Source organism: Megascapheus bottae, chromosome 6 (genome assembly GCF_031878675.1).
Source record: "Megascapheus bottae isolate mThoBot1 chromosome 6, mThoBot2.hap1, whole genome shotgun sequence".
In the NCBI taxonomy this organism is placed as follows: Eukaryota; Metazoa; Chordata; class Mammalia; order Rodentia; family Geomyidae; genus Megascapheus; species Megascapheus bottae.
In genome coordinates, this window is record NC_143514.1 from 55,986,863 (window position 1) to 56,013,344 (window position 26,482).

Below are 26,482 nucleotides of genomic sequence, written 5' to 3' on the forward strand. Positions count from 1 at the left end.
GGGCAGCAGGCCTCTTGGGAAGGAGGTGCCAGGCCTACCTTGACAGCAGGCTTACAGGAACATTCCAGCAAGACTGCTTCTACCTGGCTGGGAATAACTACCCTTGAATCTAAGTGGCCCCATTTTGGAAAGAACTGTTGGGGTTGTTTTGAGTGTCCAGGCCACCTGGAAAGAGTGAATTCCTGACACCTTCCTGTTGGAGCCACTGAAGGGCCCAGAAGATTGCTTCGTCCATGACCCCAGGGAAAAGGTCATGTGGAAGCTTGGTGGTTGGGGGATAGATGGCTGCCGGGTATGGCAGGTCTGCTCAGCCGTTCTCCGAAGCCACCTTCTTTCCTCCACCTCTCAGACCAGATTCTGTCTCTGTTCTTCTACTGGTTGTGGCAGCCCACCGAAAGGAGGCAGGCGAGGCTGCCTGATCCCTCTACCTGGATGAGGCATGGGCAGGGGATGGGCTGGTGGAGGCGGGCATCCATTGTAATGGCCATTGCAGCCACTCTGTTACTCCGGTGTATTTCACTTTTAATTCTGACATATAATGTAATGATCTTTTTTAAGGCCCGATGATATTATCTGCCTGACTAGATTATTGAGTCTTCATCATCTCCAGATAAATTTATGGCCAGGACGAGGCTCAGGATTTATCATCAGTCAATAGAGCTCGATACTCTAACAAGGCGTGTAATAAGATATACATATTTAATGATCCAAGGGGAGGAGTGCTAATGGGAGCCCAGAGTGAGTGGTCCAGGGGTTGGGGCTTTGCCCTGCGGCTGCCATGGCTGTAGGGATCTAGATGTGGTCTTTGCCCTGTGGTCTCCAACTCGGGTGTTTCTCAGGACACCTCAGTCTCTTAACTAAGACCTCCAGAAGAGGCAGTCAGGGGAAGGGAGAGGCAGCCCTAGCCAGTGCCTGAGTCTCTCCAGGTCACAGAGTCTCCCCTGGGAACTCTTCTCCCACTTCTAGACCTATGGGGGCTGAATTGTCCGTAGACCTGCCTGCCCAGGCCCCTGAGCATTCGGGTTGGGCCCCCAAGGGAGGGAGTGCCGGGGCTGAGTGCCCGGCCGCACTGATGGTGACGGATGGTTTTTCATTATAGCCTCTCAGGTCCTGCCCGTGCCCTGTGTGGAAATTCTATTTATTCCCTAATTTGTAAAAATTCCCTCTTTATCTGATCCCAATCAGGGCGGGGTAATTGGCTCTCTGGGGCAGCGGCTGGGGTCCTTGATGAAGAGCTATGTGGATGTACCCAGCCCGGCCCCCACCCAGCCTGCCACCAGGGCCCACAATTAATAATGATTTGCAAATGGCAGACAAGCAATAACACAGAAAGATGTGGCGTCCGCGCTGCCTCTTCATTTCCTTTCCTCGTAGATATAAATGGCCACAGAACAAAAACCCAGCACTATAAATTCTGGAATTAGTTATTCACTGGGATAAATGGGGCCTGGAGCCACCAGACCCTCGCCTGCCACCCTTCTTGCTTGCTTTTCCTGACCCACGTTGTGTTGTAACAGAGCCTAGACTGGCTCCTCTATCTCTTCAGTTCCTAACTTCTCCTCAGTTTCCTCCTCCACTCAAGTGACCCCTTTTTGTGTGGCCCAGTCTTAGGAGTAGTCACCTCGCTGATTCTGCACTTTTCTTGGCAAATTGCTGGAAGAGCAGTAGGACTCTTTTCTGCCACCTCTCATCCACCTGCATAGTGGCCTAAGCTGGCTTCTGCGACCGTGATGCTTTGGGTTTGAGTGGAGTTGACCTGTCCTGCCAGGCCTGGGGGTCCGGATCAGGGGCGTTGATGCTTCTTGTTTGGTATTTGGGACACCATTTGCCTCACCAAGACTGGAATTGGACTCCTGGTAGCCACATGTGTTCCTAGTGACTTTAGGGTTATGGTGCTATACTTAACGGTCAGGCAGCTCTGGAAGTTGGCACAGGCATTTCCGGGCACCATGCCCTCTCGGCCAGGCGCATCCTCCCCCCACCCCCCAAGTGGCTGTGAGCTGGCGGGTAATGGGCGTGTAATGGCCTCATTTCCATGCCCGGCCTCCAGGAGCTGCGGTAAGTGTTTGATTGCCTTAATTTCCAAACACATCATTATCCCAGCTTTACCAGCGCTTAATAAACACTTTATGAGGATTTTTTTAAAAACATCTTCGGTCCGCATACTTCTCTGAAGTGATAAACTCTAATTAAGTCTAATATTTAAAAATATGGTAATGGTGAGTTGTTTGAATAAGTGGACTGCATTTCTGTAATTTCATTATTACGTAAAACACGCTAATTATTTGGAGCGCGCTTATTACGGGGAGAGAAATCGCCTGCTAATCAAGATGAAATTGCCTTTTCCCCTTATTGTGGAACCACCGTCATCCTTCACCATCAGCCCTGTGGCACCTCCGGGCTCCCCAGTGGAGGGGAGGGGCCGAAAGAAGGGGTCACTTTGGAGTCGAGGCTTGAAGACCCTCTCAGGGAGGGGAGGAACCCACAGGAGCCCTGTCTGTGGGAAGAAGGAGCACATGAGTGGCAGTGTGTCAGGAAGAACAAGGGGGCTGTGAGTGGGGACCCAGGGAGCTGTATGGGCCGAGACTAGGACAGGGACAGGACAATGAGGGACAGCAGGACATTACTGGACCTTCTTGGAACAATAAACACAGACTTATCTTTAAGCACTTTACAGCTTATTTCATCTTAACAATCCTTTGAGGGAAGCAACTACTGTAATTATTATTATTCCCGGCAAAGTTAAGAGTTCAGAAACTTGCTCAGATTCACAAAGTTAAGTTGTGGCGTTTGGATTAGAGCTTGAATAGAAGGGTAGAAAAGAGCTCTGCTGTTTCGGTCCTAACTTCACTGCCTTGGCTCCATCTTCCTCTGGAGCTTGCCACCGGCTGCCACCACCCATCACCACTGAGTTGTCAGACTGAGCAAATAAAAATACAGGGCACCAGCTAATTTTTTTATTTCGGATAAATAGTTCAGAGGTTTTAAGCGTGTGTGTGTGTGTGTGTGTGTGTGTGTGTGTGTTGGTACTAGGGTTTGAATTCGGCCTGAGCAGAGTCCCTTAGCTTTTTCAGATCAAAGTTAGCACTCCACACTTTCATCGTTTTGGTGATTCCTTGTAGATTAGTCTCATGGACTTTACTTCTCTGAGATGGCTTCAAACTGAGATCCTCAGAGCTTTAGTCTCTTACAGGTGTGACAAGTAAGCCTTTAGTGTAAGTATGTCCCCATGTGGGGCTCAGACAGCACTTAACCCGCTCTTAGGGAATTACTGATGGCAGGGTGTTCAGGCAGGCAGACACAATAATGAAGACCCAAGATTCTTGCTGTCTTATGCCTCTCCTTACACTCTTTCCCCTATCACACCCATCTTTGCTGGCTCCTGGGATATGGACTCTGGCTCCATGCCTCAGCAGTTTCTGGAGACCACTTGTGTTGGCCAGGCAGGAGCCTGCAGAGATTCCAGTGAATTTGTAGAATATGTCTGCGTGCTCCTCTGGGCCCTGCTACCCTTCCTATTGCCCCAAGTTGATTGACTGCTTCAATCATTTCATGTCCATATTTTCAATCTTTCCTAGTTTCCACTGACTCACATATGAGAATGTGTGTATGATAGAGGGGCCATTTCAAAAAGGTATAGGAAGTTGAGGAAAATTTAATCCCTGGTGATAGGATCATAAGCTGTCAAAAAAAAAAAAAATAGGGCCAGGAGTTGGGCCTAGTGGTAGAGTGCTTGCCTAGCATGCACAAGGCCCTAGGTTTGATTCCTTGGTACCACATACATAGAAAAGGCTGGAAGTGGTGCTGTGGTTAAAGTGGTAGAGCTCTAGCCTTGAGAAAACCCAAGAACAGGGCTCAGATCCTGAGTACAAGCCCCAGGTCTGGCAAAAATAAATAAATAAAATTAGAGCTTCTTTTTTGGGGGCAGGGGTGGTAAGACTGGGACTTGAACTCTGCCTGACACTTGTGCTCATGTTAGCATTCTACCAACTGAGCTGTACAGCTTCTTTTCCTTACCACATTCAAAAATCAATTCTACATCAAAAAAAGTTAAGTGTAAAATATAGCTGAAAGTATTGAGAGAATATATAGGATAGTGTGTGTGTGTGTGTGTGTGTGTGTGTGTGTGTTAGAACATTGGCATAGGGAAGGCCCTCTTGGCCAGATACTAATCCTTAAAGGAAATGTCTGATAAATTTGGATGGTCCATATAGTCTTATATAACTCATCCAAAACGAAGTTCATCACTGCCAAAGATTTCTTACCTGGTTTCACAAGTGAATAAAACTAGCTCTTCATTCTCCTCATTCTCTTTCTTAAAAACCCCATCTTCAGGCTGGGAGTTTGGCCTAGTGGTGCTTGTCTAGCATGCACAAGGACCCAGGCTCAATTCCTCAGTACCACATACATAGAAAAAGCTGGAAATGGTGCTGTTGGCTCACGTGGTAGAGCACTAGCCTTGAGAAAGCCCAAGGACAGAGTTCAGGCACTGAATTCAAGCCCCAGGACTGGCAAAAAAAAAAAAATCCTCTTCACCCAACATGTATATGTACCTGTACCTGTGCCTTTATGTTTAACCCTTTGATTCCTGACTTAACATTTTACATAATTTTGAAACACAGATCGGTCTTGTTGTCCCCATCCTTAAATGTGTAATTGGCTCTACAGGAGAATGATAAAATCTTGAGCTCTTTAATTCACAGTATTTGTTCCTCTAGTAAGCCATTGCTAATTTCACCTGCTTCATATCTTGTCAGTTTCTTCCATCACCCTTTATCCCTTCCCCCCTGCTTACTAAATTTGGGGGGAGGGTCTCTCCACCTTTTATCTCCTCCAGAAAAATATCTGTACTTTATTATACTGACACCCCCTCTTCATGTCACCCTGACTTGCCATCTCTGAAACCTCTGCCTAGCTTGTTCTGCCCAAAATCCACTCCTGAACCTCAGGCAGAACTAGGTAAGGTTTCTGTAGACCCCTGCATGGCTCATGTATGCCAGCACATGGAAGGGGTCAGTGCACATTTGCTGGTGAACTGGTGTAAGAATGAATGAGTCTAAGGATCTCTTGGACCCTTTTCTTCCTGAAGGTCTTCCTGGCCCAGGCCCTGTTTGTCTCCCACTCCCCACAGTAAGACTTGACAGCATTAAAAAAAATGTATGCAAAGAATTACTGAGTGCCAGTGGCTCACACCTATAATCCTATTCAAGTTGAGATCTAAGGATTATAATTTGAAACCAGCCTGGTAGCAAAGTCCATGAGATTCCTTTTTTTTTTTTTTTTTTTGGTGGGTCATGGGACTTGAACTCAGCCTGGGAACTGTGCCTGAGCTCTTCAGCTCAAGGTTACCACCCTACCCCTGGAGCCACAGCCCCATTTCCCATTTTTTTGTTGTTTTTTCTTTTCAAGTATTTAATTGGAGATGAGAGTCTCAGGTCCTTTTTTTTTTTTTTTTTTTCCCAGTCCTGGGCTTGAGCTCAGGGCCTGAGCACTGTCCTTGGACTTTCTCAAGGCTAGAGCTCTACCACTTGAGCCTCAGCAGCACCATTTCCAGCTTTTTTTTTTTTTTCCCCATGTATGTGGTACTGAGGAATCGAACCTGGGTTTTCGTGCATGCCAGGCAAGCACTCTACCACTAGGCCAAACTCCCAACCCTGTCTCAGGTCCCTTTGTGCCCCAGCTGGCTTTGAACCACGATCCTCAGGTCTCAGCCTCCTACAGGTGTGAGGCAACCATGCAGGGCTTAAGCCCATGAGATTCTTACCTCCAGTTAACCACCACCAAAAAAAAGCCAGAATTGGGGTTGTGTTTCAAGTAGTAGAGCACTAGCATTGAGTACAAAAAACTCAGAACCTGAGTTCAAGACCCTGTGCAAAAAAAGGAGTGAGGTAAAGAAGGAGAGAAGAAAGGAGGAAGGGAAAAGAAAAGAGAAAAGGAAGAATTATAGCCCAGCACAGGTCCCCCCTCCTTTTTTTCACTAGGAGTTTCACATCCAGCTGACGACCTGTAGGGGTGGTGGAAAATAGCTATGGATCTTGGCTGAGTCCCCTGCTCTACTGCCTTAAAGTGTACAGATCTCTCAGCTTTCTTCTTTGCCAAAACCTAGAAAGCTACTCTTCGTGCATGCCTGAATGCTTTGCCCATCCACCTGGCATTCTTACCTACATACACACAAAGGCAGCGCCTCCTTGGCCAGGATGCTAGCTGCTCTGCTCATCTTGAAAGACTGGTACACCAAGACTGCCACCACTTCTGCTCTGCTGCCTGTGTTTGCCTCTGTCCATAAAGCTGTGCTGAACTCCCAGAGGCTACCTGGAGCCTTCTCAGTAGCCAGATGTGCTGAAAGTCAGCGCTAGCAAGAAGACCACACAGAAGTTTAATGTGCTGTTTTGCTTATGTTAATAAGGGAAACATTTCTTCTAAGGTTGTGGTTTTCTACTTAAATTCTTTCCACTTCTTTAAGAAATATTACTAAGTTGGGTGCTGATGGCTCAGGCATGGATTCCTAGGTACTTAATCTGAGGATCCTAGTTTGAAGCTAGCTTGAATAAAGAAATCCCCAAGACTCTTACCTCCAGTTAACCACCCCACTACCCCCCAAAAAAAATCCAGCAATGCCAGAAGTAGAAGTGTGGCTCAAGTCATAGAGCACCAGCCTTGAGCAAAAAGAAAAAAAAGCCAAGTGAGAGCCCAGGGTCCTGAGTTGAGCTCCAGTACTGGTTCAAAAGAACAGGAGAAAGGAAGAAACATAACCCTAAATCTTCATAGGCAATAGAGGTCCTCTCATGAGTGTAGAAGACATGGAGGAGACTCCACAACCAGAGCTCTCCACCAGCCAGCCTGTCCTCTTCTTGGGTTCCCAGATGAGTGCAGCCAAGAGGTGTTGTCTCTGCAAACGCTCAGTGGCATCCTACGGGACTGTGCCATAGGAGCCTCGGGGTGGCTGCCTTTGCTCAGCAAGCTGTCTGGGAGGCAAGCCTGCTAACTCAGTGGCCTTGGAGTTCCAAATAGAAGACTCCAAAAGATGGCTCGCCATACTACTGGCTTTCCGAACATTTGGCTTGTGGATAGCCCTAGACTGCTCTCTGATGCTGCTTCTGCCAAGTTTCTGCTCCTCTCCCCCTCCTCCTCCCTTCCTCCTTTTTGAAGTATGTGGATTTGAGCTTAGAGCATCATTCCTGCTATACCATTTTAGTCAAGGCTCCAGCCCTTTTTATTTGGCTTATCTCCTGAGCAGGGTCTAACCTTTATGCCTTAGCCAGCTTAGACCATGGGCCTTCTGTGTATGCTTCCCTTGTAGATGAGGTAACAGGCTCATACAAGATGGGATCTTGTAAACTTTTTGCCGACTATCCTTGAGCCTCAGTCCTCTTAATTTCTGACTTCTAAGTAGCTAGGAGTACAGGTATGAGCCATCTCAAGCTTCCTTCTAATTGTGCCATTGACTTTTTTTCTTAGCTGATCAGTAGTTTATATTGCCTTCAGGGAAGAAAAAGCACTGATTTCCCCATCTTTTTTTTTTTTTAATTTTTGTGGACTTATTGCTACAAATTAGACTTTAGGATCCCTGGTTAACAGGGTGGAGTAGTTAGGGTCCAGGAGTGGACAATTGGTTTCAACAGGTGTGCCAGCCAGCCTGCCATGTGTGCCGTGTACTTCCCCGCCAGATAACTAGCACCCCAGCTTCTCTTCAGAAGAGGTGTTCTGAGCAGAAAGAACAGCTATGCAAGTGGCACTCACAGTGAAGCTGCAGCTGTTCTTAGTCTTAAGGCGGCTCAGAGAAATGAAGCGCTTGGTGCATGTGGGTGCCGTTGGGACTAAAACAAGTTTGTCAGAACCCAAAGCCCACCTAGTCACTTTCAGAAAATACTAAGTGGCCCCTTGAGATGGGAATACAGGGGCTGGGGATAGAGAGAGGCAGAGGTGAGACCAGGTAGCAGGGATGGCAGAGGCCATGATCCATGTTAAAGAGTGGTGTGTGAGGCCCTGAGGGGTTTACGGAGGGAAGGGCATGGTCAGATGTGTTCAAGAGAGTGCATTGCCTGCAAGAGGATGGATTAGAGGGAGAGCAGGACAGACTGTAGTAATCCGAACAAAAGGTGATGACTCACGATGGCTGCTGTGTGGCGTTCAGGAGGCTGAGGCTTGAGGAGTGACTTTCCTGGTAGTAGGAGCTCAGGATTGGGGGTGAAGTCACCCAGGCTGTGGGGGTCGGGGAGATGAGGACAGGCTGGGGTGTGTGGACCCCGCCCAGCACAAGCAGAAGAGCGCCCACCCGCTGGCTGGCTGGTTGCCTGGGGGTCTGGGCTGGGACATTCACTTGGGCCAGGGGAAGCAGATTGAGTGATTTGTCCAGCAATGAGGGAGGAGCCAGATGAAGTCAATAGAAAACTAATTTTCTTTTCTGCTGGAAGAAATGAGGTGTGTGGCCGCTGGGTAATTGCAGATAACGAGGGGACTTATTCTTAATATGCACAGTGGCTATGGTCCCCAGAGTGTAGGAGCCCGGGAGGATGGGAGCTGCCTGACAGGGAGAGGCTTCTTTGGGAAGAGAATCCCTGTCCTTGGCTCCCACTGGTTCACAGCATCTCAGCCCCATTTGTGAGCCACTGCCCAGCTCCCTGGGCTCCTTCCTGTCCTGTTTCGGTCAGCTGCCCGGCTCTCCTACCAGCGCCCCTCTCCTCCATCCTCTACCCCCACAGCTCAGGCGTACACACTAAGGGAGACAAATGACAGAGCCTCAGCTGAGCGGGGTGCGTGTCCGGCCCATAAAGCAGGGGGATGGGTCATGTCTGGAGTTGCCATGGCCGCCACTACCCACACATCTGTCTTTCCCGCCATTCTGCCTTGTGGGCTCCCAAATCCCCGGGCGAACAAGGTGTCTGTCACCTTCCCACACCTCCTGACACCACATGTTGCGCTTTGTGAAACAAGAGCCCCCTCTGACTTTTTCCTACATTCTTGGCTGACTAGAACTGGTTTGTCTGAGTCCTGGCATGGGGAGAAGGGGAAGAAGGCTCCCCTTTTCCTGGGTCCTGGCCAGGATGAGCCCAGTGGGGGGCGGGGAGGGGGTATGGGAAGGGGACTGAAGCAGAGACCTCCTGACCCCGCCCTGACCTTACCAGTCCCCCACACTTGATTACGACACCGATGTACGATATTTCTGCAATTACAGCATCGATCCCTGGGGGCAGATGGAGACTGAGGCCCTGGTTATGGTGCAGGAACATGGAAGGGGAGTAGGAGGAGCGTGGAAAGAGGCAGGTTAGGGCCCATCAGATGGAGCAGCTGATCAGATTTTGTGCCAGGCTTACTGTAATGGAACAAGTTCTGGGTAGCTACCCCTCGTGCGAGTGGTGGTACAATAAATTCTGGCTGTGTCCCCAGAATAGCTGCTGTCTCCAGGGTGCCAGGACAACTCACAGCATCCAGCATTTCACAAGGACTCACACTAGAAAACCTGTGATGGGGTCTGGCGCATGTAGATGTTTTTAACTTGAATATGAGCACACACACAAACCCAAAAATGTGATCCGCATCTGCTTTGAGCCTCCTGGGGCAGAGGCAGGATGTGGCTAACATACACTGGGCGTGTGGTGAGGCTGATAGCCAGGGCTAAAGGCGGGTGCACACCTGAGCCCTCCCCAGACAGGAGGCACACAGGAACAGGTGCCTGAGGGCAGGCGAGTCTCTCAGGGCCTTGGCCCCACAGTGCCGAGCCTTGTGTCTTGTCACTAGTGATTATGGCCCGGGCCACACTCCTACAACACGCAAGTGCCGGCAAAGTCACCCTGGCCGTGGGTGTGATGAATGGCCGCCCAGTAATGAAATGGAGACATCAAGGAGGGTGGCGGGAAGACGGAGTGTGGCGGACGTGCCGTCCCCACACGGCGGCAACAAGAAGGATCGCCCAGCGGCCGGGGGCCGTCAAGGGAGAAATTACACATTTACTCTGCCTTTTTCTTACTGCGACGGCGCCCATACATCACCGCTGGGGCCAGGACGGGACATGCTGGCCAATTTCCAGCATGAATTATGGGACTGAGAAGCATTGAGACCGGGCTTCCTGCTGGCCCAGTATCACCCAGCCCAACTTGACGCTGGTGGTGTTGCCACCAGGGTCAGGGCCTCTTTCTCGAGCCTCTGGCTCTGGCTCTGACCCTACTCACTGCTTCCCCCCACCCCTTACAAAAGCCCTTGGGCAGGAGGGGAAGGACCTTGGGCCCCTCTAAATGTCTTCCCTTCTCCTTATAGATGACTGCAAGAACATTGCCAACATCATGAAGACACTCGCCTACAGAGGCTTCATCTTCAAGCAGACTTCAAAGCCGTTCTGATTGGCCGAGGATGGGATGGGGCAGGACAGGGTAGCTGCTTGGCCCAGCCCAGAACCCTCTTCTCCCTCACACCTGAGGGGAAAAGGGAGTGGCACAGCCCTGCGCCCAGAGTGTCCCCTAGCTGCCCTATGGGCTTGTGCCCTGGGCGGGGCTTGGCCACTTGGCCCCTCTGGAGCAGACACTTTGTGCCCCCCCACCCCCACCCCACCCCTCAATCTTGGCCCAGTATTAGCCCCTCCCATTGTGGGCCTGGGCTAGGGGGACCAGTACTCACTGCCTCCTCCCTGGTACACAGGCTTCTGCTGGGGCCACTAGGCCCCCCCCCCCCGTGCCCCCTCCCATCCATAGTGCATGGTGTGTGGTGCCCTCAGGCTCCAGGACAGATCAGGCCCTATCTTGTGTCTACCCCTATCCCCACTGTGAACGTGCCACTGAATAAAGTTGGGGAAAACAAGACCTGTGTATGTGTGTCCCTGCATGTGTGCATGTAAGCCATCTTTGTGTTCAAGGCTATTGCTGGGCTAGCACCGGCTGCCTCTCCACTCAGGGCTGGCATGTCACTGGCATGCACAGGTCTGGTTGTGGGAACTCTCCAAGCACAAGGCTCAAAGCTGCTGACAAGCTAAACCACTTCTACGCGCAAGGCCATCTTGAGTTGAGAACTACAAGTATTCGGGGTGCAGGATTTGAGGCAGTGTTGGTTAGTCCAGGCCACCAAGAGTCAGAATGGCCAGGCCTGACTGCCACTGGATGGACTGGTGTCCAGCCTCCCAGCCAGGAGCATCAGAAGTGCAGAAAAGGAAGCAGAAGCCAGCTCAGTCCAACTCAGCAGCTCTATTTACACCATAGCATCTCCTGTGCCCTGGCCTCTCATGGCTTCTTGGCTTTCTTCACAGAAGATGAGCTGGAGGCTGATTCCCGCCGTTTCCGCTGAGGACACAGAAGAGGTTAAGGTCAATGGCTCACAGCCTCACCCAGACTTCACGCATGTCACACTCAGAGGAGGTGATGCCCACTGGTCCACCTCATCTTGCCCTTGGCTGCAGCCCCCTCACCGTAGTGACATCCACTCCCTGCAGGCACTGGAAGGATGGGTGGGGCCAGACGTCCTCCCCATTCATAGGAGTGCTTACCGAGTTAGGTGTGAGAGGTGCTCCCACCACATCAATGATGGTGTCTTTGGTGGGGTCAGGGCCAAGGCCAGGTTCAGACACTGCAGGCTCAGCAGAGGCTGGGGTGGGGCCCACTGCTGGTGTGGCCAGGCCCCCCAGCACCCCTGCCCGGGCCAGTGCCTCGTGCCGGTGCCGCAGCATCTGCAGCTCATACTCGCAGTTGGCGCAGGCCTGCTTGAGCTCGTAGAGCAACACCAGGTCACTCCGCAGCTCGTTGAACATGTGCACCAGCTCCTCGGTGGGGGTCGGGCTCAGCTCTACAGGTGGGGTAGACAGAGAACGGCTGCAGCGGATGGCTCTACCAGGAAGCTCGCTGCCCTTGCCCAGGCTTCACACGCAGCAGGTGTGTGTGTGTGGAGGGGGTCCTGCTCCATACTCACCGACACCAAGCTCTAACAGCATCTGTTCCAAGGCCTTGATTTTCTTCTGACCCACAGAGCTGGGCAGCTTCATCTGCAATGACCCAGGCAGCTAAGCCATCTCCCACATAGGAGGTGTGGGATGAAGGGGCTAAAGGCAGTGGTGGGAGCAGGGGAGGAGGAGCAATGGCCAGCACAGGAACCAGCCGGAAGTATAACACAGCGAAGGCCAAGACCACAGCCTGGCCACCCCCAAGGTCCTGGAAAAGCCTTCTACCCATAGCCACCTCTCCCATGCCCCAGCCATCTGCGGACCGCCCAAACCAAGGGACACAATTCACATACCCGCTGGCTCCTCAGCGTGACACCAGCAGACTTGAAGTCTGGAAACTTAATGCCTGCGGTCTCAGGTACAGCCTGGGGGAGAAAGAGGAAGACTTCGGTGTTGCAGGGAGTGGCCCAGGGTCAGTGCCAGCAGCCCACAGACTCTGGATGCTTTCAGTGCTCCCTACTCAGGGCAGGGTCCTGTTCCAGGAGACCCTTCCACACCAAGCTCCCATACCGGCTTCTCGGCCTCCTTTTTCTGGGGCAGCTTCTTCTTGGGGGCTTTGCGCTCCGTGCGCCGTTGCTCCGCGGTGGTGTCCGCGGCAGTGATCAGCTTCTGCAGGTCTTGGCTGCGTTTCTCCCGCTCCTTCTTCCGGGCCTCGATCTTGCGCAGCTCCTGTAGCAGGTACTCTTCCTCCGCCACCTGGAGGGATGAGGCACACGGAGGAGTGCATGAGGGCAGCCCGGAGGGAGCACGACCATGGAGGTAAAGGGTGCTGGGAGGGTGGTAATGAAAGGTAAAGGGGCTGAGATGGAAGTGAGGGAGAACCAGAGCTGGCAAGGGGGTTCCAGCTTGGGAGTATCGCCGACCTGCTCGGGGGTCCGGTTGTAGAGCCGCTCTAGCTGCTCCTTGCGCCGCCGCTCGTGCCCAGCATCAAAGACTGGGATCTTGAGGTCTGTGCCTGGCACAGCCCGCACATTGGCAAGCTTGGCACAGATGTGGTAGTACCGCTCCTTCAGGTCCTCCACGGAACGCTTCTGAAAAGAGAGACAGATGGGATGGCATGGAAGTAGCGCCTGCCAGACTGGGAAAGCCAGGCACAAAGCAAATGCCTACCAACTCACCTTGAACTGCTGGTGATCATACCGGTCGTGGATAACTACAAACCGCAGGTCAAAGCGGCGGCTGAGGTCAAAGAGGTGGTCAGTCTCTGCCTTGGTCCAAGCATCATCGTGGAGATACAGCTGGTACTCCTGCTCTGAATACACAGGCACCTGCACAGTCTACTGGCACAGAGGGACACAGTGGTGGCATGCTCATGTCAGACCACGCCCAACAGGCTCTGGCCGCACACCTACAGCCCTTCATTTATTACCAACCTGTGGGCAGGACAAAAGCAGAGGGCAGCCTGGAGTGAGAAAAGCACCTGCCTGCCCCACAGCCCTGGGAGGCTCTGGAACTGGGGCCTGCCTAGATGTACTCCAGGGGCAACCTCACCCTACCTTCAGCTCACCCCTGACTCCATGGTAAGATGAGGGCCCACTTGGATTCAGGCACAGCAGTACACCTGTCAGAGAAGTCCAAGCACCTGGTATGCAACTCGTATCTAAAGCACTACTGCCACCCAGTGGTGACAATGGGACTTGCTGCTTACTCAGAGCCTCAAGGTTGGCTTGTCTCTATGCAAACACCACCAATGAACTCTTACCTACACCTGCCCCTAGCCTAACACATACCCCAACCCCAAGTACCCGAGACACAATCATGACTTCCACCAGCTGAGTCAAAGACCCAAGGAAGAAGTCACTGTTAGGCTGGACCAGGGAAATTTCTCTTCTTGGTTCAAAACCAGACTGCTGCCAGGCCCATGCCTGTAATCATAAACCAGCCGGGGCTGGAAAGTCTGTAGGATTCTTTTCTCCAATAACTGGAAGTGGAGTTGTGGCTCAAAGTGATAGAGCACTAGCCTTTAGCAAAAAGAGCTCAGGAACAGTGCCCAGGCACTGAATTCAAACTCCACAACTCCCCCCACCCCCACCTCCACACACACACAAAAATACACACCCAACTTTTTCCAGCTGCCTCTCAGACACGTCCTATTGAAGGTCCAAAATCCTTCCAACTTAACATATCCAGTACTGCCTCTCAAATTCACATTTACAATGTCCTGGCCCAACCCAATGCCCCAGCCAGAAACCATGAAGGCATTTTCAATTCCTCTCACCAAATGTACAACTTTACCACCAACATCCTTGTATCTCCACTGCCACTTCCAAGCCACACCAACATGATCACCCCTCTGAACCAGAGAAACAGCCTCCCTGCTGGTGCCTGCCTCCACCCACCATGCATGCAGCTCCCCGTCTGCAGCCAAGACGTGGCCTCTGCATAGTGCAACTTAGAGGGCAGACTGCCTGGTCTATGGTAAGAATAGAAATGAATATCAGCTACTCCAGAGCTGGAGATAAGAGGATTGTAGGGCCTGGAGCATGGCCTAGTAGTAGAGTGCTAGTAGTAGAATGCAGGAAGCCCTGGGTTTGATTCCTCCATATCACATACACAGAAAAGGCCAGAATGGTGCTGTAGTTCAAGTGGTAGAGTGCTAGCCTTCAGAAAACTCAAGAACAGTGCCCAGACCCTGAGTGCAAGCCCCAGTACTGGCCAAAAAAAAAAAAAAAGGTTGCAGTTCAGTTCAACACTAGCCTAGGAAAAAGCTAGCAAGGCAAGCGGAGTGATGGTGCATACTTGTAATCCCAGCTACTTGGGTGATAGAAGTAGGAGAATCTTAGTTTGAGGTTATCCTGGGGAAAAGCTTAAAGCGTATGTCTCAAGTGGTGGGGAAAAGTAGAAATTGAGAGGAGCTGAAAAATTTTTCTGTAGTCACTGTACTGCTGAATGTAATATAAAGAAACATGGCCTTGGGCTATCCTTCCTTTCTTTCTTTTCTACCTCCCTTCCTCTCTCTCTTTCTTTTTTGCCACTCCTGGGGCTTGAACTCAGGGCCTGAGCACTGTCCTTGGACTTTTTCCTCAAAAAGGAAAACTTGAGCCACAGCACCACTTCCAGCTTTTCTATGTATGTGGTACCAAAGGAATCGAACCCAGATCTTCGTGCATGCTAGGCAAATACTCTACCACTGGGCAAAACTCTTGTTGGCCTATCATTTCTTATAATTTGATTATCAGTCTCTGATAAATTCAAAATACAAGAAAGTACCAGGCACAGTATCACATGCCTGTAATCTCAGAGATTGACTGAGGCAGATCACCAGTCCAAGGCCAGCCTAGCCTACACAGTGAAACCTAGTTTCAGAGCAAAAAGTGCCTTCCTAAGCAAGCAGAAGGCCACAAGTTTAAACCTTATTATCACACACACACACACACACCCCTCTGCAACAAATTAAGATGCACTGTTCTAGAATGTATTTTACCACATCCCCTACAATCCTTTCAAAGCCCTCTAGATAATTCACTATCACCTCAAGAATAAGAGTTATCTGCTCATTTTCCTTTATTGCAGGTGAATAACCACTGAACTCAATGAGTAACAAAAGTCAATCACCTGGCCTTCCACAGCCACTGCCCCACACAGACCCTCTGTTCTAGCCAAATAGCCAGCAGTTTCTGGAACATACCAGGTTCTCCCCCACACTTCACTCCTTTCCAGCCATAGAATGCTCTCATCCTTTTTGATCTCCTTCACAGAGCTCTCCTACACACTGACTCATGTTTAGTTTTAAAAAGCTCCAAATTGACCAGTTGTAGAGTGCTTGCCTAGTACGCACAAAGACCTGGGTTCGATTCCTCGGTACCACATATAGAAAAAAGCTGGAAGTGGTGCTGAGGCTCAAGTGGTAGAGCTCTAGCCTTGACAAAGTCCAAGGACAGTGCTCAGGCCCTGAGCTCAAGCCTAGGACTGGTGGGCTGGGGGTGGGAGGGGGGAGCTCCAAATCTCAAGCTAATCCCACTCTCAAGGTGCTCACAGTACATTAAGCAAGACATTCCTTCAATCATTCATTCATTCAACAGTATCTGTCTGCAATAGCTATGCTAAGGACACAGCACTGACAGGAGTCTTTACCTTTCAGAGCTAACAATCCAAGTTAAAAAAAAAAAAACATTTTCTCAGGCTGGGACTGTGGCCTAGTGGTAGAGTGCTTGCTTAGGATGCATGAAGCCCTGGGTTCAATTCCTCGGTACCACATACACAGAAAAAGCTGGAAGTGATGCTATGGCTCAAGCGGTAGAGCCCTAGCCTTGAGAAAGCCCAAGGACAGTGCTCAGGCCCTGAGTTCAAGCACCAGGACCGGCAAAGAAAAGAAAAGAAAAGAAAAACGTCTGAAATGGTTACTAAGACATCAGGCAGCGCCTAAACTCTCCAGTGTGGCTGCCATGTGTTCACCTGCCTGGGCACTTCCCACCACACCCTACCTTGAGCCTTAAGGCGTCATAAAAAATGCCCAGAGAATCCCACATAGGACACATTGAAGTTTCTGTTTCTGACTTTGTTCCTACTGCCTCCTCTGCCTGTTTACTAAAAATACAAGGTGACTTCCTTCCACTCCAGGGAAACTCCATTCATCTTCAAGGTTTTCCCCTTAATGCAACATGCATCCCACCAGTAATTGTCTCTACCTCCCTTCACCTCTCCTCAACAATATGGAGTATTTTGTGCCTGGTCCATTTTGTGTCCTCAGTGTCTAAACCTTGGCTTGGCATGAATCACTCACCGTGTCTCATCCAATCTCCCTCCTGCTGCCTGGCAAGCCTCATCTCCCCCACTTTGACTTCTCTATCTTCACCTCCGCTCTCCCCCTCCCCTGGGCCTCTGGGCCTAAGCTTGACAGTGCAATAGAAGTACCCTGGCTAGGGATGTGCGGAGTGATGGAGTCACACATGGCCAGGCTCACTCTGGGACCCCACAAGCTATCCAGGGAAGGAGTCCAGGGGCCCATGACAGAAGCCAGGGTTTGAAGTTCTGGGCTGGAACCCTAGTACTTACAGGCTCCAAGTCTTGGTTGTCCCACATAGCTGATGTGTGGACACACTGAACAATGGCTTCAGTCTGGGCTAGTAAATTCTAGCCCAGTCTATATCTGCCTCTCACTGAAGACCTTGCTCTGACCGGGTCTCAGTAATTTAAATCAGAGATGTGATTTACTCTATGGAAAGAGAATCAGCAGGATGTAATGTTAGATGCCTTACTGAGATCTAGCTCAAATGCTGTTTTCTGAGGGGCATACTCCAGCTGCCCACTAATGGTCTCCCCTCAGTCTCCAACTCACTGCTTACCTCATTTCCTATCCACTCCTCTTCTGCTTTTTATTTGACTTCCTCACATGATTAATATGTCTTCCCTTACTCCTGTCTTCTTTTAAGAGCTACAGTAGAAGCCTAAGTCAGAGACATCCCAGGCTGGGAATGTGGCTCAGCAACAGTTTGCTTGCCTAGCCTGTACGGAACCCTGGGTTCAATCGCTCAGTGCCACAGGAGATGCAGTAGCTGAAATGGTAAAATGCCAGCCTTGAGCACTGAAAGGCTTAGGGACAGTCCTGAGTTCAAGACCAGGACTGAAAAAACAAAGATGACCCCAAGTTTCTAGTGTGGATAACAGTGCCATTCACTGAGAAAAGAACTAGGGGAAAGATTACGCAGTCTGCTCAAGAGTAATTGATGTGGGGAACTTCAGAACCTTCAGAAAAAGAATGTAAATTGATGACATGATAGGAAAAAACCTCTCTAGACTGGAGACATTATCTTGGAATCACTAACTTATAGACGGTTATTGAAGAGTGAGTGAGATATGCTAGGGAGAAAGGAGAGTGAGAAGATACAGCTTTGAGGAACACCAATATTTGAAAAGCCAATAGAAGCCACCAAAAACTAGTTTCCGGAGAGGACAGGCTCACAATCTCCCTCTCCTGCATCTGATACAGGCCTGTGTGGACCATCATGCTTGGCTTCAGAACCAACCCTAGGAGAATGGAGAGGGAGAACAAAGTAGCTCAGTGTAGGTGGGCAGCTCTGGCCCAGGTGTGAATGGTGGTAACTCACCTTATTAAACCTGGCGAAGGGGTAGTCCTTGCCCTCCTCGGCTGCCCGTCGCCAGTGGAAGAACATGGCTCCATCCTTGCGGGCTGGGTTGGTGAATGGCATCCACTTCCAGGGCCGAACCTTCTTGGAGCCCAACTTGGCCTTCACAGTGCGGTAGCCCTGACCAGTGTCGCTAGGTAGCAGCGGGGGTGCATCCCTGGCAGTGGAGTTTAAGGGGGTGGAAGGTTAGAATCAGAAGATGTGTGGGGAGCTGATGAACCCTACAGCAAGGAAGGAGATCCTAGAGAAACACATTCATTCTCCTTCCGCATCCTGCGAAGTAAGCAGGATCCCTGGCGGAGGAAAGGAAGTGGGGAGCAAACTGGAAGAGAACACCAGGAGTTAGAAACATGACAGGTGAGGCCAAGGTGGGTGCAGGGGTACTTGGGATTTCAATACTTGCTTCTTGTCAGAGTAGAGCAGCGCATAGACCTCTCGGTGCATGCCCTCAGGCCTCTTAAATGTCAGTGTCTCTGACGACTTCTTAGACTTTTTCTGAGAAAGAAACCACAGAAAAGAAACTATAGGCTAGACCCGCTTTCTTGAAAAATCTTCACTAAAGGCAATCCTTGAATAAACCATCACCTACAGATACAATAACACACAATAAAAATAGAGAAACTCAGCCAGGAGCACGGTCTAGTGGTAGAGTGCTCACATAGCATGCACAAAGCCCTGGGTTCAATTCCTTGGTACCATATACACAGAAAAAGCCAGAAGTGTTGTTGTGTCTCAAGTGCTGGAGCTCTAGCCTTGGGAACCCCAAGGACAATGTCCAGGCCCTGAGTTCAAGCCCCAGACTGGCACATATATACACAGAGAGAGGGGAAGAGGGAAAGGGAGGGGGCAGGGGGGAGAGGGGTAGAGAGAGAAACTTGCTGGGTGCTGATGGCTCATGTCTGTAATCCTAGCTACTCAGAAGGCTGAAATCTGAAGATTGTAGCTCAAAGCTAGCCCAGGCAGGAACGTCCATGAGACTCATCTCCAATTAACCACCAGAAACTACAAGTAGAGCTATGGCTCAAAGTGATAGAGTGCTAGCCTTAAGCAAAAAGGGCTCAGGAACACCACCAGGCTCCAGGTCCAAGCCCCACAACAGACAAAAGAAAAATGAAATGCCAGTTGGGTGCTTGTGGCTCATGCCAGCTAACTATTACTCAGGAGGCTGAGACCTGAAGAGTTTGATTTGAAGCCAGCCCAGGCCAATTAACTAGCAAAGGGGGGGGGGGGGAGAAGAGGATGTGTGGCTCAAGTGGTAGAGTGTGCTAGCCTTAAAGTTAAGGAACAGCACTTAAGCTCCGAGTTCAAGCCTGAAGTACACGTACACGTACACACACACACACACACACACACACACACACACACACACACACACACGAGTCTGCACAGGTCATTCTCTTCCCCACATCTGATCTGAGTGGAGCCCAGATCTGTCAGAATAGGAAGCCCTTCTCCCATCACTCAAGACTGTCAACAAGGTCGTGTCTCCCTTCCCAATAAGTTACACAGCCTCTGTGCCTCGATGTCACACCTTTAGTCATGCACCTCACTAGTAGGGAGCCGTCCATCACTGACTCCCGTCCCTTCTCCCTTCTCCCTGGCCCCACGCCCCCAACAGCCCCTGGTACCTTGTCCGGGTTGATGATGTCCTTCTTGCTGATGGTCCCCGACGCTGCATCTCCCTCTGGACCCCCGAGCTCTAGAATATCTCGTACGTCCGCGCCCGTAGCCATCGTGCCTGACAGACGGGGCGGGGTGGGGGGGGGATGTCAAAGGTCCGGTGCTGAGTGGGGCTCGGGGCTACTCAGACCCAAAAGGAAGCGGAAGAGACTGGCTACCAGGAGAGAGGAGCAAAGTCAGGGCTCGACCCGGGTCCCGACGCTTGAGAGCCACTAAACAGCTCCGCCAGCCTCCTGCCCCCAACCCGCCTCCACACCGGGTATCCGCCGCTCCCCCAGCCCTGCAAAGCAGAAACTTCCGGTTGCGCTCCTTCGAAATGAAGTGGACGGAAACACTTCCGGTTGGTGCTTCGCGGAAACGGAGCCGGCCAGCAACCCAGTGTGAACGATTCCGGCCGTTCCGAGCCTGTGCTCCCGCGAGCTCGCGCGTGGTGGTGCCCTGCCTGCTTGCTGGCATTTACTTTCTGTGTTGCCTCTCGATCGTGAAAAGGTAGCCCAGAGCTTCGTCACACTGGACAGTCACTTAATTTCTCTGAAATTGTGCCTTCATTTGCAATAGTAGTGCCTACTTAAATAAAATACCAATAATCCATGTAAAATATCAGTACAGTGCCTGGAACACTTAATGTTATTTCTTTTAACTTTTAAAAATTTTATTCTAAGAAGATTAAACTATTAGTATCTTCAAATAAGACTATTTAATAATTGCTCTGAAATGTTATCTCTGTCAAGCATTTTCTATATACAACTGTTACAATGCTCAGAAAACCACACTTGATTCTCACAGAAATTTTCTGTGTTTCTACAGATAACACTGTGTTTACAAATGTGAGAAATTGCACGTAGGGAGTAAATTGAGCTAAAGACTACGTATGCCCCATTCTGAATCCCAGGTTAAATTTATTTTTAAAATAATGATGTTAATTGCTTCTGCTCACAAAGTGCCACCATAGTATCAGGCATTGGACTAAGCTTGCAGTGAAAGGAGAAACCAGATGGGCCGAATGCCCTGGGGGGACCGTCAAGATGGGAGCCGAACCCTCAGACTTCTGTGAGTTGGGGCCCTTTGGGGCTTTCCCAGAGCCTAGCTTCTTAAGGATGCACTCACTTTGAGTTACAAGGAAACCCAAAGCAGGCAACTCAGGGAACAGCTGTAACTCTCCGGGAAGAAACGTGCTGATCTCACTGGAGAAAGAGGGATGGGCAGAAAGTCCTGAAGAGCAGACATGACAGAGGTTGCAGCTTCCAGCGTCACCTTCTGCAAACCAGCCTGCCAACATAGAGGATACAGGGCCAATGAGTGTGAGGTTCGGGTAGGGCTTATCAAATATTAAGGATGCCAAACCCCTGACCAAAATCTGCTAGAGATCTTTCTAGGGACGAGAGGAACCGACAGCATGTAAAACATAGATGATGTAGCCTCTTCTGGCCCAAGCCCAACTAGGGTTACCATGGTTGCAGCCACACGACCAGAGCTTAGAAGTATAAACCTTTCTTTGTTCCTGTGGCCTGATTCGTTGATCATGGATCTACTGAGCTCCACGCAGTTTGTGGGGGAACCTAGGTCTTGCAACAGAAATTGCCCTTGAGGCCTATTCCTTGGAGCCATAAGTAGCCAGAGTAATGGGAGAGGGCCTTATGCTTGTGCCTCAAGCACTTGATTCTACACAATGAATCGTGGTAATGATTTTTTAATAATTTTAAAATATTTTAATATGTAAATAAGTGTATATGCCAGTCATAGTTCTAAATTGGGGAAGCAGTCAACACATGAAATACAAATATATCTGTTGATGGAATTTACATGGAGAGAAGGGAAAGAAATATATATATATATAAACAATGAAAATTTATGATCTACCTTTTGGTGGTGACAAGAGTTATAAAGGAAATAAAATAGAGTGAGAGAGTAGATTCGAGTGTAGTCAGAGAGTTTCTCTGGGGAGTTGAAATCTGAATTGAAATTGAAACTGTAGAAAGAACCGTAGGATATCTGGGAAAGGAAGGTTTCAGATAAAAAGAAAACCAGTGCAAGTTTCTTTATATGGAGGGCGGTTTATTTGTTGAAGGGGCATAGAAAATGAGAGTTATTTTGGTTTCAATCTTAAATGCCCTACAAAAGCCAGCGAGTTAAAGCCAGATGCTGATAGCTCACACCTGTGTACTCTTAACTACTCAGGAGGCTGAGATCTGAGGATCAAAATTCAAAGTCAGCCCAGGCAGGAAAATCTGGGAGACACTTCTCTCCCATCAACCAGAGGGGAAAAAGCAGGGGCGTGGGGGGAGAGGAATGGAGCTGTGGCTCAAATGTAGATTGTCAGTCTGGAGTGGAAAATCAAAGGGACAGCATCATACCTGGAGTTCAAGCCCCAGGACTAGCATAAAACAAAACAAAAGAATTGCTCTTGAGCCCCATACTGTAGTGACCTGTCAGGATTAGGTGCCTAATCCTTTTGTTTGTTTGTTTTTATAAAAAATAAAAAATACTTAAACTCTTTGACCACTTACATGTGGTGTTTTCCTGGTGAACTGGACCACCTGTGTGTGGTGCTCTCCTTTAAAAGCTCAGCCCCATGGACGATCAGGGCTGCTGTCAGCCTGAAGGTGGAGAGCAGCCAATGCGCTGCTATGAAATGGACACCTAGCTCTGTTCACTGAGTGCTGGTAACTCTATTGCTAGGAGTTGGGAGATCCTAAAATGTCTGGGCTATAACACCACCAGTGGGTCACACGGGCAATCCTAGCTACTCAGGAGGAGGCTGAGATCTGAAGATCACAGTTTGAAGCCAACCTGGGAAGGAACACCTGTGAGACTCTTATTGCCAATAAACTAATCAGAAAAGGCCCGAGGTGGCTCTGGGGCTTTGTGGTAGCACAATAGCTTTGAGCAAAAAGAGGCTCATGAAAAATGCCCAAGCCCTGAGTGTAAACCCCAGGACAAGGGGGAAAAACAGGTTCCTCTCTAGACTGTGGTGCTGCTAGTGGATGCTCTTTAGTCCAGGTTGGCCTCAAAATTTACAGCCCTATTTCTGTAGCCCTCCTACGGCTGAAGTTGCAGACATGGACAGGCAAAAATTTTACAATTACAGCACTTTTATTTTGCTTTTGTTTTGTTGAGACAAACATCTCACTGTGCTATCCAGGCTGGCCTTAAAATTTGAGTGATCAGAATGTCTCCCCCTCTTGAATGCTGGAATTATAGGTATCTGCCCCTATGTCCAGCTGTGACACCCATTCTTGACTAAGAGACTCACAAAATAAACATTAGCCTTAATAAACTGTTGATTAGAAAGTGAATAATTCCATTTTGTTAATTCATTCAACAAATATTTTATCTAGTACTTACTGTAACCTCCTTATGTGTACACCACATTGTACCAGCATTGTGCCAGTCTCTATACAGTGTCATGGTGTTAATGTCACTGAATAATTTTTTGTTTTAAAATGGTTCTGTTATGTAGATTTCACCTCAAAAATTATTTTAATAAAAATATCTGTTAGAATCAACGGCATGGATATTATTCTTACTCATGAGGTAGGACACAAGGTGAAGCAACTTTTACTAAGAAGAGGAATTGGGCATGTTCTGGAATATCCAGAAACATCATTGAGATCTAAGGTATTTTGATCCCAGTGCATTCCTGACCTATTGGAAGAGGTCAACACAAGAATTTCAACTCTCCTCACTATTTCTGCCAAATTTGATTTCAAGAAGTCCTCAACTAGGAAAGAAAGAGAGAGAGAAATTTAAAAAAGGAAGGAAGGAAAGAAGAAGGGAGAGGAGAAGAAGAAGAAGAAGAAGAAGAAGAAGAAGAAGAAGAAGAAGAAGAAGAAGAAGAGGAGGAGGAGGAGGAGGAGGAAGAGGAGGGAGGAGGAGGAGGAAGAGGAGGAGGAGGAGGAGGAGCAGGAGGAAGAGGAAGAGGAGGAGCAGGAGGAGGAGGAGGAGGAGGAAGGAAAAAGAAATCATGTAATAACCTCTGCTGAAGAAGAGGAGGCTGGGGGGGGGTGGGAAGATGGTTCAATGATTGAATTACTTAGATCTGAATGCCTTTTCTTTGACCTTTGCATGACCTGGAAATATGTGGATCTTACTCATCCTATACCACAGTAATTCTTAATACCTTAATTTCCAGCTATAGTCAGCCCCATAATCCATAGACATAGGAAGTCAATGATTTGAAGACTTACCTGATGGCCACATTTTGGGGGGTTGGTTTGTCATTCTTATCTGCCTTCTGTCCTAGACAGCAGAAGACACTCCCCTTCACTGTAGAGTTTTAAAGTCTGCCCCCTCTGCAGTCCTGTGACAGAAGCTTCAATGTATCTTTCATTCAGACTTCTATTAGCTGCAGGTAGGAGACACCTTTATATTCAGTGAAACTGGACTTTCACTGCCCATACATAAATATCAAATGCTTATCTGTTTTGGGTTTTTTTTTTTTTGCCTGTCTTGGGCTTGAGCTCAGGGCCTGAGCACTGTCCTTGGACTTTCTCAAGGCTAGAGCTCTACCACTTGAGCCTCAGCACCACTTCCGGCTTTTTTCTATGTATGTGGTACCAAGGAATCGAACCCGGGTCTTCGTGCATGCTAGGCAAGCACTTTAACTACTAGGCCAAACTCCTGGCCCGCTTATCTGTTTTGATACCGACTTATACGTTAGTTACAATTCATAACTGTCAGTTATTTTTTCAAATTTATTCCAAGAAGAGTTAGACAACAAATAGAGAAAATACCATAAAAATTAATGAGCTAAATTTTAAAGCTAACAGGTTGAAAATTACAGATTGGTAAGTTCAGTTTGACATCTACATAACAGATTGCTACTTATTTATTCAAGTTAACTTTGCAGTTGAAACGTCTCTCAATTCAACTTAAGAAAATGACACAATATCAATACCAGAGACTTAAAAAGAAGGAAACCACTGAAGAATATGCAACTTTTCAACTTATGAAAATTATTTAAGAAAATGCAGGGCCGGGAGTTGGGCCTAGTGGTAGTGTTTGCCTAGCATGCAGGAAGACCTTTGTTCCACATACCTTGAAAAAGTTGAAAGTGGTGCTGTGGCTCAAGTGGTAGAGCTCTGGCCTTGAGAAAGCCCAAGGACAGTGCTCAGGCCCCAAATTCAAGTCCCAAAACTGACAAGAATAAAAAAGGAAGTGTGCGCTATGGTGTGGTTCAGGTGATAGAGTGTCTGCTCCTGGAGCTCAACCACCAAAATGGAAAAGAAAAAGGAAAGAAAAGAAAAGAGAAAGTTAGAAAAGATGAACAGAGTTGAGCGCTGGTGGCTCATGCCTGTACACCTCAGGGGGCTGACCCTGAGAATATGTTTCAAAGACAGCCTGGACAGGGAAGTTTGTGAGACTCTTTTCACCAATTAACCACCAAAACAAAATACAACAACAAAAACAAAAGTGGAGCTTTGGTTCAAAGTGGTAGAGTGCTAGCCTTGAGCAAAAATACCTCAGGGACCCTGCCCCCAGTCCCTGAGTTCAAGCCCCATGACAGACAAAAAAACCCCAGCTTCCCCCAAGAATGTTTTTACAGATGAGTATATTCTAAAAACTAAAACCAGACAGTAACAGAAAAATAAAGTTTACAATCCTAGTTATGAACAATAAAACAAAACAATCTATATGAGTTTTTTTCTTGGTGCTGGAGCTTGAACTCAGGGCCTGGACTCTACCCCTTAGCTTTTGTGCTCAAGTCTAGCACTCTATCATTTGAGCCACACCTTCACTTCTAGATTTGTTGGTGATTAACTACAGATCAGAGCCTCACAGAGTTTCCCTGCCCAGGCTGGCTTTAAAGCATAATCCTCAGATCTCAGCTTCCTGAGTAGCTAGGAGTACAGATATGAGCCACTGGTGTGCAGCTCTATGTAAAATGTTAATGAACTAAATTCAACAGTATATTAAAATAATGATTCAGCAGCTCTAAAGAGGATTTACCCCAATGTTTCTATCAAAGTTTAATGTTACAATATATGTCAACTTAATTTATCATACTAATGGATTCAATATAAAATATGACTATCTCAACTAATTCAATTCCCAGTAATAATATCAAATAAAAAAATTTCCTAATAGACTAGGAAAATAACATTTATAATTTGATGTAAGGCTTATTTTCCAATTGAGAAAAAGACTGGAAAAATCTATAGTAAATGCCACACTTAATGAAGAGACAATAGAAGCATTTAGATTGAAGCTAGGACAAACATGACCATTAGGATAAAGGTGCATAGTCAGTTATCTCTCTAATTCACTCAGAGAAGGAAAGCAATAAAATGCCTAAATGTTATGTAAGAAGAGGCAAATTGTGATTATTTGCAGTATTGCTTACATAGAAAAACCTTAGAAAATCAATTGACAAACTATTAGCACTAAGAAGAAAATCCAGCAAGGTGACCACATATGCAATAAATGTCCAAAAATCAATAGCTTTCCTATATACCAGCAATAACCAATTAGAAAATGTAATGGGAAATAAGATTCTGGTCACAATAGCAACAAAAACTATTAAGCACCTAAGAATGAACCTAAACAGAGAATTTATTTCAGGTTCCTAAGGGTAGGTTAGTATGAGAAAATCCATCAACTTCATCAATAACAGGATAAAATAAATTGAAAACTACATAATTGTATTATGTAGCAGCAGATAAAACACAAAAATCATTTTGGCTACAAATACTAAGGTAAACAAAAGACAAAGGGTATTTCCTAACTATGATGAAGTAGTGTGTGTGTGTGTGTGTGTGTGTGTGTGTGTGTGTGTGTGGTGGTAGTGGTGGTGGTG

The 26,482-nt window shown here is 48.3% G+C and overlaps 2 protein-coding genes across 10 annotated transcripts in view; one reads left to right on the forward strand and one right to left on the reverse strand.

Moving 5' to 3' along the window:
• Positions 1–10,791, forward strand: part of Eri3 (ERI1 exoribonuclease family member 3) — a 140,536-nt gene extending 129,745 nt beyond the window's left edge. For all 8 annotated transcript variants that reach the window (XM_090335014.1, XM_090335016.1, XM_090335009.1 and 5 more), the window contains one exon: positions 10,255–10,791. In XM_090335014.1, the coding sequence (XP_090191140.1) occupies positions 10,255–10,337 (83 nt within the window). In that variant the 3' untranslated portion in view covers positions 10,338–10,791. The remainder of the gene's footprint in view (positions 1–10,254) is intronic.
• Positions 10,792–11,156: 365 nt separating this feature from the next.
• Dmap1 (DNA methyltransferase 1 associated protein 1) lies at positions 11,157–19,961 on the reverse strand. Of its 2 annotated transcripts, none has more exons than XM_090335008.1 (10): positions 19,635–19,961; positions 18,410–18,501; positions 17,968–18,163; positions 13,039–13,167; positions 12,784–12,951; positions 12,431–12,616; positions 12,214–12,285; positions 11,890–11,962; positions 11,471–11,766; positions 11,157–11,267 (listed from the first exon to the last, which is right to left on the reverse strand). In XM_090335008.1, exons 1-10 carry the CDS (start codon positions 19,737–19,739, stop codon positions 11,208–11,210), a joined length of 1,377 nt encoding a protein of 458 aa, XP_090191134.1. In that variant the 5' UTR covers positions 19,740–19,961; the 3' UTR covers positions 11,157–11,207. The 2 variants fall into 2 exon arrangements, with proteins under 2 accessions (XP_090191134.1, XP_090191133.1); XM_090335007.1 differs by having other exon boundaries at positions 13,039–13,197.
• Positions 19,962–26,482: the final 6,521 nt, after the last annotated feature.

What these genes read in the sequence shown, in the direction of transcription:
- Dmap1 (XM_090335007.1), bottom strand. Translation starts at nt 19,739, where the DNA reads ATGGCTACGGGCGCGGACGTACGAGATATTCTAGAGCTCGGGGGTCCA. An exon ending in TCACGCTGAGGAGCCAGCGG is followed by an intron (nt 11,963 to 12,213) that starts GTATGTGAATTG and finishes GGGTCATTGCAG; the next exon opens with ATGAAGCTGCCCAGCTCTGT. An exon ending in GCTGTTAGAGCTTGGTGTCG is followed by an intron (nt 11,767 to 11,889) that starts GTGAGTATGGAG and finishes CCCCACCTGTAG; the next exon opens with AGCTGAGCCCGACCCCCACC.